Genomic DNA, 15,415 nt, shown 5'->3' on the forward strand with positions numbered 1-15,415 from the left:
TCAGGAGGGCAGCAAAATGACAACGGGTCTTTTCTGTGGTGGCTCCCCGCTTGTGGAGTGCTCTCCCCAGGGAGGCCTGCTTGGCGCCTTCATTACATATCTTCTAAGTGCCAGACGAAAACATTCCTCTTTCCCAGACCTTTGGCTAATTAAACAACCTCTGGCCTTTTAAAAGTTGTTAAAAGAGTTGTTGTTTCTGTTTGTTACTATGGTGTGTATTTTGGTGTTTTTATTATTGTAAACTGTCCTGTGATCCTCGGATGAAGGACGGTATAGAAATTTAATAAATAGATAAATAACATACAAATGAACAACAACAAAAAATTACCGTATTTTTTGCACCATAACACTCACTTTTTTCCTCCTAGAAAGTAAGGGGAAATGTCTGTGCGTGTTATGGAGGGAATGCCTACGGGTGGCATGCCTACGGATTTTCCTTCTCTAAAAACTACGTGCGTGTTATGGTCGGGTGCATGTTATAGAGCGAAAAATACGGTATCCAAAAAATTGCATGCACACTTCACACGAAAGCTTATACCAAGAGCAAACTTAATTGGTCTCTAAGGTGCTACTGGACAATTATTTTATATATTTCAACTGCGTCAGACCAACACAACTACCTACCTGAATACAGATGAACAGTCAGTTGTTCGGAAAAGAAGCAATGCATCTTAATAGTATTGAGAGATATCAATTAGACAGGCTGTTTGGCAATTTCCTTGGAATGTTGAAAGCTAAGAATGGAAGAGAAGGCATGAAATAGTCCCATTTGCTGTTTAAGCCTTATGATCCTTAAGCCTCAGGAACGTAAGAGTGGATGCCATGCTAACTGAAGCACAATCCTAGGTTCAGCTAGAAGGCTGAAGATTGTTGGCATTGCCTTCTTTCCCCAGCAAACCTTGTTGTTTCTTCTTTCTAGTATTTATGGTTCAGGCAGCTTCTTGCACTGGCCTCTGTGACTCCCATGCAGAATGGGATTCTGCTTATTCTGTGGACTCTTCCTACTTCGGCACCAGCATAGGTACCTTAAACTAAACCCTTTGAACAGTGCCTTAGCACTCTTAACAGCACGGGCTATTAGGCAAACCTCACAGCAGAGAATATGGGCAGCTTCAGTTGCTGTAATTATTTGAAAGTGCTTGGCTTCACACAAAGTATTGCAGCTATTGATATTCAAGGGCTAGGTTGGGCAGACTTTCTGCAAATGTCAAGCGTACGTACAGACAGTAGCGTAGCGTGGGGGGTGCAGGGGGGGCCGGCCACACCGGGCGCAACATCTGGGGGGGCGCACTCGCACTCGCAGCTCTCTGTCCCTACCTGGCAGAGTAGCCTACCACAGGTTAGGGGGCGCAAATTACTTGCCTTGCCCCGGGTGCTGACAACCCACACTACGCCACTGCGTACAGAATGCATAATTAAGAAGCTGATGGCATTTAAATGTAATGATGAACAACTTCACTCAGGTCAGATCAGGGAGCCAATTTTTTTTAAGGATTATCTTGCTCATGTTAGTCTGGGCATGCAAACACTGCATTTAGAATATATTTTGCCTGGTCTCTTCTTCATAATGTGCTGAACAAGCATACATTTCAGAAGGCGTAATATAGAACCTGCATTGCCCCTGTTACGCATGTTCCCTTTTAGGGCATACAGGACTCCTGTTGGTTCTCAGCTAAGTACTGGATCTCTTGAGGTTTTTTTATCCACCAGGCGTTTTTTAGTTCTCTGGTTCCTCTTTGAACCTCAGCCTTAGCGTTGGCATAGGTTTTTTTCTTAGTGGCACAGTTTCTATCTCTTTACCAGATCTGAAAGGCCTTTCTTTTCTTGTCAATCATGCGTTCAATCTCACTGTCATTCTCATCAAACCAGTCCTGGTGTTTCTTGGTTTGGTATCCAATAGTTTGTTCACAGGCTGCAATAATGGATGTTTTTAGCTTAGTCCAGTGTTCCTTGATGTTATCAGGGAATTCTGAACGCAGATGGTCCTTAAGAGTCATTTGAAAGCAATCCCGCTTAATGGGATCTTGAAGGGCTTGAGTGTTCATTTTGCACCTTGGTTTCCTTCCTTGGAGCCTGTGTTGAGGTATAATCTTGATAGCCATCTGGCGTGTATTAGTCGGTGATCTGTCCAGCACTCGTCGGCGCTCATCATAGTAGCACACTTCTAAAAGATAAAGAAGCTATTGCACTGCGCTGGAAAGAACATTACCAACACCTCCTTAACCGCAACTCCCCCGTAGCTGCTGAGGCCCTCTCACAAATTCCGCAAAAACAAGTTAGAGATTAGCTTGCAGTATCTCCAAATCTGGGAGAGTTGTATACAGCTATTAACCAAATGAAAAACAACAAAGCCAGAGGACCTGATGGGATACCTGCCCAAGTCTTCAAAGTGCGTGGAATATAACTTACACAACAACTTCACAAGCTCATCAAAAAAATCTGGGAGAGAGAAGAGATCCCAGCAGACTTTAGGGCTGCCAAAATTATCAATCTCTTTTATAAAGGTGATAGAACTGATTGCATGAACTATCGAGGCATCTCTCTATTAGCTGCGGCTGGCAAAATTCTTGCAAGGATGTTAGCAAACCGTCTCAATATCTGAGGTGACCCTTCCTGAATCCCAAAATGGTTTTTGGCCCTCTAGGGGGACAGTGGACATGATTTTCACTGCTCGACAGCTTCAAGAAAAATGCAGAGAACAAAACCAACCCCTGTATATGGCATTTATTGACCCAGCTAAGGCTTTCAACACTGTAAATTGTAATGCCCTGTGGGCTGTCCTTCTGAAAAAAAGCTGTCCAGACAAATTTGTGAACATCATTCGGCTCCTCCATGATAATATGACAGCAACAATCGCAGCTAACAATGGCTCTCAAAGTGAACTATTCACAGTGGGATAAGGTGTTAAACACGGTTGTGTTATTACCCCAACTCTATTCATTATTTTCATTGCCATGATCCTACACTTTGTCAAAGGGAAACTCCCCACTGGAGTAGAAATCATATATCGAACAGATGGAAAGCTCTTCAATCTGAGCAGGCTGAAAGCAAAGAGTAAGGTTACCCTAACTTCCGTCATAGAGCTTCAGTATGCTGATGACAACGTAGTGTGCGCACGCTCAGAGGATGACCTCCAAACCATCCTAAATATCTTTGCAGAAGCTTACGAAAAGCTTGGCCTGTCGCTCAACATCCAAAAAACCAAAGTGCTGCACCAACAAGTACAAAATAAACCCTTAGCAGTGGCACAAGTCCAACTCAGTGGAGTAACGTTGGAAAATGTCGATCACTTCTCCTACCTGGGCAGTTATCTTTCCACAAGGGCCAACATTGATGCCGAAATCCAGCATCGCCTGAGCTCTGTGAGTGCGGCTTTCTCCCAATTGAAGTGCAGAGTGTTTGAGGACCAGGACATTTGGAGGGAAACTAAAATGCTTGTTTACAAAGCTGTTGTACTACCAACCTTACTATATGCTTGTGAAACATGGACCACTTATAAACACCATCTCCAGCTCCTGAAAGAATCTATCAATGTTGTCTCTGAAAATTTTTACACATCACTTGGGAAGACAGGCAAACTAATACCAGTGTATTGGAAGAAGCAAAGATCACCAGTGCTGAAGCAATGATTCTTCAGCATCAACTTCATTGGACTGGTCATGCTGTGCAAATGTCTCATTATCGTATTCCAAAGCAACTACTCTATTCCAAACTTAAAAAATGGAAAGTGTAATGCTGGTGGTCAACAAAAGAGGTTTAAAGACTGTCTCAAGGCAAATCTTTAAAAATGTAGTATAAACACCAACAATTGGGAAACACTGGCCTGTGAGCGCTCCAATTGGAGAACAGCCTTTACCAAAGGTGTCATGGGCTTTGAAGACACCCAAACTCAGGACGCAAGGGAGAAACGTGCTAAGAGGAAGGCACGCTTGGCAAATCCACACTGTGATCAACTCCCGCCCAGGAACCAATGTCCCCACTGTGGAAGGACGTGTGGATCCAGAATTGGCCTCCACAGTCACTTACGGACTCATTCTTAAAACTGTGTTTATGGAAGACAATCTTACTCAGGTACTAGTGATCACCAAAGAAGAAGACTTTAATTTGTAAAACAAGCATGCTATTTTCAGCACGAGAATTTTTTTGAGTTGCATGAATTTCCATGACTATGACATCTGTCTAATTGATCATCATGAATCAGAACCAATGGGTTCCCACTATCCCTCAGGCATGGCAGGCACTTGGCTGCAGAACCATTAACTTGGAAGCCTTTTGGCCACTGCTGATGCAACCTAACTGACTGGCTGCAAAGCACATGTGTTTCTTTTGGTTTGGCCTTCATCAGCAAGTGTGCTGTGTCTGTGTGATTGGCCTAAGATGTCTGCAACTTCTGATGGCTATTTGATAAATAAGGGCTCTATGCCTGATACAAGCAGGGAACTGGAGTTACTAATTAGCGGGCAGCAAGTGCATCCGTAGGAAAGTGTGCAAGGGCTATTAAGGTTTCAAAATGCTTAAACAAAGCATGTATTTGAGGAAATGCAGTGACCAGGAAGTATGAGTTCGCATGCTGGGAAGCCTAATTTAAGGCAAAGGCATTTCCTTTTAGGTGGACTATATTAAACTTCGATTGTAAATCTGTTGGTTTGGTAAATATTTTAAACTTGAGATATTAATTACAGTTGGGAACGTTTGAGAAATTTAAACAGCCCCTTCATTTTCCCTTTCTGGCAACTTCAAATGCCTCAATATCATTTTCTTCAGCTCCATGGAAACATTGTGTTCAGGAAGTCTACCCACATAAGTGGACATCGTCTGGCAGAAGAGATTGTGACAAACCCTGAACCAGAATAGGTTTAAGTCCCTGTGTGCAGCAGCCAACAATCGTTAATCTAGGCTGCATCAACAGAAGTATAGTGTGCCAATCAAGGGAAGTAATAGTACCACACCTGGAATCTGTGTCCAGTTCTGGGCCCCACAGTTTAAGAATGATATTGACAAACTGGAACATGTTCAGAGGAGGGCAACCAAGATGATCAAGAATCTGGAAACCTTAGGAGGAACGGTTGAAGGAGCTGGGTCTGTTTATCCTGGAAAAGAGGAAACTGGGAGGAGATATGATAGCTATTTTCAAATATCTAAAGGGCTGTCACATGGAAGAAGGAGCAATCTTGTTTTCTCCTGCTCTGAAGGGCAAGACCTGATGGTTTTGATTCCGCATTTAGCATCGTTGTCTAGTTTGGTCCTGTGAACAAAGTTCATTTGGGAATTACTCAGGGTTGCACAACTTGTGTTCCACCAAAACAAATTTAGTTTAGCAGGTAGGCCAGTCACAAAAATTGGGGAGATTTTTGAGCCTTTTGTAGGCTATCATACATTGTAGGGGGCCGTGTTCAGCTTGATGGCAGCTAAAACAATAATTTCACAAATCTCAAGGTGTTCATGAACATGAACCAAGGCTTCAGAGTTAAATGCTTTTTGGCCTGGCTAGTCATTCTGAATGTAATGTCTATCATAAAAGACACACCATGAAATGTTCTTTAAAATACAGCAAAGAAGTAATTAGGCAGTATTCCTTTCAAGGTGTGTATAATCTAAATTTATTTTTGTTTTAAATTTACAAGTTAATTTAATTCTCCACACTATTTAGGGGGTTCCTGAGAGATTGAGATGCAATACTTCTCCAGAGCATACTGGCATGTGCCCCAAGAGATGACTTTTACTTGATAGGAGATTCTTAACATGCAGGAAGAGGCTTCCTCGAATGACAAAAACTTTCTCCTAGGTGTGATTCCTTATTGTAGCCCTGCTCATTTGACCTCTCTTCTGTTTTGCTTTCCTCCCCGCCCCCTTTTTTTCTTTTGTCTTGCAGAGTGGATCACTTAAGGAGCCAGAACCAAACAAAGTCCCACCCCAGCGACCACCTCCTCAAGGTTGTTTACAGTACATTCTCGATTGTAATGGCGTTGCAGTAGGACCAAAACAAGTCCAGGCTACTTAAATTACTGAGACCAAAAGCAAGGGTTAAAGCCAAAAAAAGAGGAATCAAACAATACCAGTTTTTGTGCAGTTTTTGCATTGTTTAAGTGCTGACCTGGACTGTGTTTTTTCTATGCAGTGTCAACTATACTGTCTGGTTGTTTATCTGTTCATGTTTGTGTTGTAATGCTTACTTATGTTTCTCTGTATAACTTGTGATTCAGGGCTGTTGTCAACAGTGTACAAGAATTGTGCCTCTACCAAGTCAGTGAGACTGTTTATTATGGATGGTTAGACAGGTTTTTCTTTCTTTCAAGTATTCTATATTGTGGGGTAAAAAAGACTAACCAGCCCAGGTTGAAATTTATATACTTTTGCTTAACTCTGTGAGTACGTGCATTATATTTGTTTGTTTTTTTTTTAAAAATGTGCATGATTAATGTAGAAAGGTGATTATAAATTTTTTTAAAGTCTCATTTAATAGTATGTTGAATGAGGCATCATTAACTTTTGAGTTCATACTTATAGGCAGTGCTTTTTGTGGTAAAAGAAAATGAACTCCTGGAATTCTTCTCTTGATAAAAGTGCAGGGGGTACCAGCACAAAATGGCTGCCAAGGGTAGCAAAAAAGAAGTGACAGAATTCTGTACTGGTTTGTACTGTCACAAAAAAGTACTGCTTATAGGTAACATGAAAGACAAGTGCTTTATTTCATTTATTTCCTATGAAATATGAGAGAATTATTTCCAGGAATACAGAAATATCCTTTATTTTCAATGCAGATTTTTTTTATTTTAAAATCTGCATTAAATTATTAGCCTTAGTGCTATAAAAACGGGCCACTTACGTGCAATATTGATGCAAATGTGAGGGTACTGAATGTATTTAAGTTCAGTGACAAAGGTTCTCTAGTGGTTATGAAGTAGCCATCTGGTCTTGTACAAAACTAAAGCAAGTGTGTTTACTAGATATTCCTTATCTACAAAATTCAGGTAAGCTACAGCTGTTTGTTAGAGGAAGTCAACAAGGCCATTAAAAGCCTTGCTAGATTAATCATCACCTTTTCCAAATATTGGGCTAGCCACATGGTTTTTTTTTAAGGATTTAAAAAGTGTGTGGTACATGGACTCAATGTGTGGTTGTTCTGTTCTATATTAGCTGAGGCTACAGCCAAGTAATTAAGATGCAGCTGTCATCTGATCTATCATTCTGAGCGTAAGCAACAGCATATATGAAAGTATATTTAACATATGGCTCAGAACAAGTAAAAAGGTTTAGGCTTAGAAGTTCACATTTATGACTCAAGTGTGTGTAAATAATAAATCAAAGTGACCCGACGGGTTTTACTTTTCCAAACTTTCTTATAGCCATAATTGCTTATGACTGTCACATAACCAATGGGTATGTGCATAATCTTAAAAGCAATATCTAGGCAGGGCAGTTAAACTGTTATGGAAAATCTAGCCTGTAAACATTAAAAGGTGCACTATTATAATAGCTGTGAGCAAGGCAAAGGATTGTGTTTTGTCAATTAGAATCCCATACTAAGGTAAATAGCAGTCCCTAGGTTAATACAAACAAGCCTGTTTTCTTGTGAAACAATGCCAAGGTCTGAATTTATTTTCCTTGCAAACACTGCCAACAAAATTATAGCTCAGTTACCAAGTGGTTTTATTTGTTCTGTTTTGTTTTTAAATTCAGGCTAGTGAGCTGCAAATTTCACGCTGCTTTTGATGGGAATTTCAGTGCTTGTTGGGCATGCCACGGTGTCCTGCCCGTTTTTAGTCTATTATAGTATCATTCCGCTTTTGTGGTCATTGTTTCTGGTTAGTGATCTCTTGATAACTACACTGATGATTTCGATTGTGTAGAATGAGTGCATCCCCTTCAGCCTCAGGTTCACACACGCCCCTCCTCACCTCCAAATCTCAACCCAAGTGAACAAAACAGCCTCCTGCCCTGAGGTGAAGAAATGAACCTACTGACTGAATGCCATTTAATATCAAGCCATGAGTGTTCCTTTGCATGTAGTAGTCTGAGTATTTACAAATGCTTTTGTGCATTGTTTACGAGCTCTGTGTGTGCGTGTGTGTGTGTGTGCGTGTGTGTGTGCACACGTGTGCCTGCAGACCTCAGAGAAAAAGAGCTGCATCCCAGCAGGACTTCAGTGCATTTATTGCAAAAGGTCTTCGGAGGGCACACACTGGTTACTTCCTGCCACAGATATTAAGCAAGCCAAAATGTCTCTGCATGCTAGCATGCTTAGGTGCAATATTGTGGGATATAGGGAACTGATATTTTGCAGTATAGGATTAATGTCCAGGGGGTTGGTGTGTGTTTGGTTTATTTTATTTTCCCCTTTCCTTTTCTTTTTGTAAAAGCTTTTTTATTATTGTTGCTGCCTTTTTGTACCAAACGAGCTGCAAGAAAGTGAGCAAATGCTGAAGTGTGATTGCAGTATATATTTTGTGAAATATCTTGTACAGCTTAATGTGCAATAAAAAAAAGTTACATCTGTCTTCAGTGTATAGTTTCTGGCATATAAGCCTCAATATCTAAATGGAGAGGGCGGGGAAAGTATTTTCTGCTCAGCAAAGAAAAGCTAAACGAGAATGTTTGTTTTAGGGTGCAGAACTGATCCGCCTCAGTAAAGCCACCCATTCAAAATTCCACCAGTCTCCTGAAAATAGGACTGGTTGGTCTTGAACTTACTTCCGAAAACGACATAAGCCCTATACATGCTGCACGGCATGTTCAGGAAATGTGTGAGTGGTGGTGGTGGGGTTTGGAATCATACCTGCTTGCTCCAGCTGTGTCCTGCGCATACCCAGTATGGCTTTTGAACAAACCTACATGCATCGAAAAGCCAATCTGCATATACAGCTTGTTTACATAGAAAGTCAGCTCTGTTGAAATCGGTAGGGCGAGGGGCGGAGCCAGCAGGCATGATCTCAACTCCTCATCTACCTATGAACAGGCGTAGTTTCATTTGAGTGGAAGTGTCTTACTCCTTGAGTCTATAAGTCTGCCCTGTTTGCAGTGCACTGAGGCACACATGGAATTCCTCCTTAAGAGAGTTTCCCCATCGCTTTGCTGAAGAGGTCATTTCTGTGCTTGCACGTGAATGGGAAAGCCCTTGGAAACAAATAGCTGATTAGAATTGCCCGTGGGACTTATCCTAAGTCAGGCCATGGGTGCATCTAGCTCAGTGTTTGTCTACACTGACCAACAGTGGCTGTCTAGTGTTTCAATCAGGTCTTGTTCCCTGGAGATGCCAGGAACTGAGTGTGGGACCTTTGGCATACAACGCACATGCCCTGCCATCGAACCACAATCCCTCCCTAGCCCAGTGGAATTTATCCCCCCCCCGCCATATTACCAACATGGGGCATGGCTGATTTTGACGGGAAATGTCTCAGTTCCCCTTGGGCTCATGGAACTAATTTCATGCTCCTTTGGTTCCAGGCCAAGGAATTTCATAATGCCAGTGTTGGTGCAATGCTACGCTGTGATATAACAGTGGAGTACTTATCATAAGCATTCATATGTTGGTGTAATAAGTCAAGCTATAAAGCCATTTAAATGCACCTCAGAACACTGGACCCTTTAAGATCACTGTGACTAAATTGGTTCCCCTTCAGGTAGTCTAGCTTAACTGGTAGCCTTACAAAGGTGAAGCAGATGGCATCTGATGAGATATACTCAATGTACTTTCAAGCACCTGCAGTTCTGTCTCAGCTGCATACTTAATAAACATGGGAAAACACCAGATTGATAATTAAACAGTGGCTACTGCTGTAAGGGCGCATGCTTTGTCTTTTTCAGAAAGGTTCCTAAGGCCCCTCTGAGTAGCCACTGCATGTGTGTGTGCTTCTACATGGCATTTAAATAAGCAAGAACAGCAACAAAAATCCTAAACAACCCCCCCCCCCCCCCCGTCTTTAGCAAGAAATTGTGTTGTTGGTTTACATTACCATATGCAGAACCATAAAATACAGCTTCCTTCTAGGCATAGCTCCCATTGCAATGGAGCAGTAAAGAAATATTTTTTTACCATGGAAGTTCAGAAATAAAATAGAGAAATGTTGCAATTAATGAAGCTTGTTGTGGGTAGTTATTGCCCTATAACAATCTCAGAATTTTGTTTTTTTTAAAAGTTACCATTGCTAAATTAATACTTTTTTTAGGGCACCTTGGTATCAGTGTGGAGGTTTGCAAATGTGGCGCTTCTGCAAGTTACACGGAATTATGGCTAATGGTATCAACAGCAAAGATGTGGCTCGCCTATCCTAGACACGCTGAACTTTATTGGTTCCAAGTTTATATTTGTAAGTGTTAGATATAAGAGCTAGTACAAAATTACTGATGCGTTATGAAGTTTTTCTTGTACTGAACCTAGGGGGCCCAGTGCAACCCCAAGGAATGCAATCACAAAGCCAGGAGCCATTGCAACCACAGCGTGCGTTCCCTCCGGGGCAGTCAGCAAAGCCCTCAAGTTCCCTGCCTCCACGTCCACCAGGCCCTGCAATTCAACCACGTGCTCAGGCCCCAGGTCCTTCAAGCGCTGGGCCACCTGCGGACACAGAGACGAAACCCTCCACAGCTCCACCACAGAAACCTCCAGCACATCCGCAACTGAAGTAAGGCTTTTCGTTTATTTTCTCCACTCTTGTTTCATATGCTTTCCTTTGCCAGTGAGGTTTTAATACAATCTGTACAGATCCCCTGTGGTGGTGGTGGTGTTGTTGCTGTGAGCATGTAACATCTTTGCACCAGGTTGACCTGAAGCAGGGAAATTTCCAACAAAGGCAATAACAGATGTTGAAAAAGCTCTCCGGTAATTTGCAATACATGCAGATTTCTGCTGCCACGAGGCCAAATTTGATAATGGGTCATCCTCTGTTTCTGCACACCAACCAAAAAGGCACTGACTCATTTTTGAATGTGCTGTCTGTAAGTCAGCTGCTGAGGAAAAGAAGGAAGCTTTATCTACTTAAACTTTTAACCTTTCAGCCACTCAAACAACAGATTTTCAGTTTAAAAAGGCTGCTCCGAAAGTCCATGATACATTTTTCATCCAATTTTTTCCCAAAAGCTCCAAAGCTATATGTAGACATGTGTAGGGCTGTACCCAGTCGATCCAAATGCAGAAAGAGAAAGACATACTGTGTAAGGCCAATAACACAGAAAGAGAGGAAATTGGCCCTAGTCAGACATTTGGTACCTCAGACATTTAAACCAATGCCAGTCACGTGTTCAGTGCCAGTCTGAAAGAGACTCTTCTACTCAAGTAGGGGGTTTTCCTTGGCAGAACCCTGACTGATGAGAACCAACCACCTGAAATGGGCTATTGTTTGTACCAAATGCCTGGATATATAACTGTTGGTGGAGCAAGAAAACCAAGTAATCTGCAGTTACATCCCACAGCTCTGGCCATATTGGAATCTTACATAATGGCAAAGAATCTTTGCCTACACTATGTACAGCAGCAGCAAGGAAACAATAGTATTAACAGCACATACGGTCTTGCCAAATAATGTGCAGACAGATTGCAAACTCAATATATATTTATCTATTATAAAATGCATATCCTGCCTGACGCTATCCAGCTTTCAACAAGAATTAACAACGAACAATAAGCAAATTATGAAATACAATAAATAGCAAATAATTAAAACAATACAATGCAGTATCCTTAATGCACATGCAATACAAATTCTAAAATGCCTTCAGTTATGCTTGTAAATATTAAATTCATGATTATTGAACTCTATACTGCTGTATATTTTCCCTATAGGGCAAATAGCAGCTGGCAGGACAGGAACTTAAAACATGAAGCAAACACAATCTAAAAACCCCAACTACAGTTATTAACTTAAAAAATGCAAGAGATCATTCTCATGGATCTCCTACCTTAATCTCCCCATTAATGAGATTAAGTACAACAGCTTGGATACTAAGAAATGTTAACTCAAGAGGATTCGTGGAAGGATCATGTGCCTCTCTGGAGGTTGGGGGGCTTCCTGTATAGATAGAGCATGATCAGCTGCATATTGTTTTCAAAAAAACAACTGAATTTTTGCCTTCTGAAACAAAAGTGGAAGGAACACGGGGGAAATAAAGGATGACAGACATGATTAGCCTATCATGTAGAGCTGTTCCATAAAAAAAGTATATGAACAAAAAATGTGGCTATTCTGCAGTAAACACCTACTGTGGAATCATGGAAATGCAAAACAGGGGCAGGTGTGGAGGCGGCAATGGAATCTACATGAATTGTGTGTCCCCCCCCCCCCAACACTCCTTTCATTATTTTCTGAGACCATCTTATATCATTAGAATACACATAGCTAAAGTCTTCGCTATATCAACGACTGTAATAGCAAAAGGAAAATAAACTTGAATGAAATATTGGCCTGGAACCTTTCTAATGGAAATAGTAAAGTGTTTTATTTCCCTGTTTCATTTTACCTTTATTCTCAAATGAGATTTTTTAAAAAAACTCCATTATCCAGAGAAAGAGATTTTGAAAGTCTTCATCTGTATCCCAGTCCTAAGCAACTGGGCTAGTGCCATCTGCCTGCCATGCCAGAGTAATACCCCTGGAAATGCCAACATAAACCACAGCTTGGGAAGTTGCCCTCCTAACTGAGATCAGCATGTCCTATCCTAATCCTTTATTTCCTTTGATGGGAACGTGTTAGGGTCTTTCCTAACACTTGAAAACTGTATGCATGTGGTGTGCCATTGAGCCTTCCTTAACAGGCTCACAGCCTGAGTCACAGGCTTATTCCCATTCATATTTTAATGTTCAAAATGAAAAAACAAACATACACAAACTCAAATTGCCAATGGGATTAACTGTACTCTGTGCATTTGGCATGTATGTGCCTTGCATTCTCACCCACATGCTCTTGCTTAACATGTGCGTGCAGGTTATTAGCCCATGAACAAATATTTAATTAGGCCGTTCATTTTTGAGTTGCTAATCAAGTGAAGCCTTGCTTTGCCTTTCCACCGCCTCCTTTCCGTGAACACTAAACCAAACGAGAGAGACAGAACACCACATGCAGCACCACTGGCTCTGGTTTTCAACCAAGTTTGGGGTTGAAAGCAGATGTTGCCTTGTGCTGAGACATAGTACAGGAAGCGCAAGCAGCCTCACAACTTTTTCCTTCTACTAGCCTTAGATTTTATAGCATAACTAAAGCCCAACAGTTTTGCTACTGTCCACACTCTGCATACCTGCATTCAGTCAAGTCCTATCAAATTAAGAAATATTGTTCCAGGGAAAGTCGCTTTAGGTGCCGTTCAGCAGCCATTTTCTGTTGAGCTGGATTATCGAATCATAAAACTGTAGAGTTGGAAAGGGACCATGAGGGTCATCTAGTCCAACTCCCTGCAATCCAGGAATCTTTTGCCTAATGTGGGGCTCAAACCCACGACCCTGAGCTTAAGAGTCGTATGCTCTACCAGCTGAGATATCCTTACATTGGATGCAATCTATAAAAAGTAAAGCGTGTTTAAGGCTGTAATCCTAAACACATTTACTAGGAAGTAAATCCCATTGACAACAATGGGTCTTACTTCTGAGGAAACATGCTTAGCATTGTCCCACACATCCCACTGAAATTAATGTAAACTAAAATTAATTAATTACATTAATTAAAATTAATGTAAACTAAAATTAATTAATTACATTAATTAAAATTAATGTAAACTAAAATTAATTAATGTAAACTAAAATTAATTAAAATTAATTAAGGACTAAACTCCTAACCCTCTGAGAAATAAATGCCACTGAAATGAGTAGAGCAGGTTTCCAAATAAACATAGTTAGGATTAAGCAACAATTCCATTCACTTGAATGGGACTCAAGCACTCATGTCTCCTAGAATGTATGGAGATAATTTTTGGTCCAGAATTTTTTTGTATGCCCTGATGGACAAAATGATTCATGTGGATTTCTGTGACGCCTTCCCCTGCAACGTGTTGTGTTCTGTGTGAAATAGCCCAGCACAATGCATATACATTGCCGAACAGCTGGTCATGGTAGTCAGGTCTGAGTCTGCATCCATATCTCTGCCCAAAACACATGATCATCTGTGACAAAGCTAACAATGGTGACCAGAGAAGGAGATATGGCGGGCAGAGGTCTATATGTCCTGCTTCCATTGTATGACATGGTAAACAGAATTCTGAGGTATGGCTATAACAGACAACATGCAATGATGTACGTTTTGCTTTGTTTTTATCTTGCAGCAAATCACAGTCTCTGACCAACGCCTTCAACTTCACTGAGTCATCCTTCTTTCGGTCATCTGTGAACGAGGACGAAGCAAAAGCTGAAACCATCCGAAACTTGAGAAAATCCTTTGCCAGCCTCTTTTCTGATTAGCCATATAATGTTTGGTTTTGTGCGTCTGTAACACATTTCAAAGTTTACCGCGAACATAATTTTGCAAACATAATTTCCTTGTGAATGACCCTCCTTTGCTGTTCCAAGTGTTGTATTAAGCAATATGCTAAACTATTTTTAATAAGGGACTATAATGAGATAGACTTCAGATATTGGGGGGGGGGGGGGACACCTGGCTTTTTTAAAAAGCCAGAGAGGAAAAGCGATACAGCAGAATGCTTAAAGTCCTCATCAACTGTGATAATGTGGCCTTACCGTGAAATGCACTAGGTCATCACATTGGACTCCCCTGTGTGAAATCATTAGAGCAACACACCATTACATAGTGAGTTTTCTCCAGCATTCAACTCACTGCATGTTTGTTTGTTTGTTTGTTTTGTTTGTTTGTTTCAGGTGTTTTGTTCTGCAAGGGTACAGTCTTTAAACCTGCTTTCTTGCCCCCAGATCTTTAGGGTACAGCTTCACAGGGCTGTTTCCTGTTAATCTCCTTCACCTTGTGAGTAACTAAAGCAGTTTTCTACCCCAGCAAGCCTTCCATCAGATGAATGTATCGTTCTGATATGCTGCTAGGAGCAAACCTTGGAATGAACCATTGTTCTAGAGCTTTGTGTCTATATTATTGTATCCCCATATGTCTGTTAGACAATTTTTTGCAAACTGTTAATGGTAGCCTTTGATTTGTAAAAGACCAAGCATGACCTCATGTTCTCCATAGTTCCATGTTACCTTCCAATAAATGCAAAACCCTTTGTCTGGCAGTAAACACACTTCTGCAGGACTGGTCTGCACTGTAGTGTTGATTTCTCAAACAAACAGCCCAAATTAGATGGCAAAGCATTATTTTTCTCATTGTCAGCCATACTTATTCATCAGCCAAAAAAAAAAAAATCTATCTCTGTTTCGCAATACTTGACAGAAACCACACACTTCTGGACTATACGGTTGCATTGCTGAATACTTGTCGGTACACATGCACTTCCTGCCCTACGAACCATGGAATATGTTCTACTTAGCACC

The 15,415-nt window shown here is 41.1% G+C and overlaps 1 protein-coding gene across 1 annotated transcript in view; it reads left to right on the forward strand.

The window, feature by feature from the left end:
* SYN2 (synapsin II) overlaps nt 1-15,165 on the forward strand; it is a 147,304-nt gene extending 132,139 nt beyond the window's left edge. The window contains exons 11-13 of the mRNA XM_080994202.1: nt 5,873-5,933; nt 10,379-10,619; nt 14,242-15,165. Coding sequence (XP_080850328.1) covers nt 5,873-5,933; nt 10,379-10,619; nt 14,242-14,377 — 438 coding nt within the window. The 3' untranslated portion in view covers nt 14,378-15,165. The remainder of the gene's footprint in view (nt 1-5,872; nt 5,934-10,378; nt 10,620-14,241) is intronic.
* The last annotated feature ends 250 nt before the right edge of the window (nt 15,166-15,415 follow it).

Source organism: Podarcis pityusensis, assembly GCF_964106645.2.
Source record: "Podarcis pityusensis genome assembly, chromosome: 2".
Classification (NCBI taxonomy): domain Eukaryota; kingdom Metazoa; phylum Chordata; class Lepidosauria; order Squamata; family Lacertidae; genus Podarcis; species Podarcis pityusensis.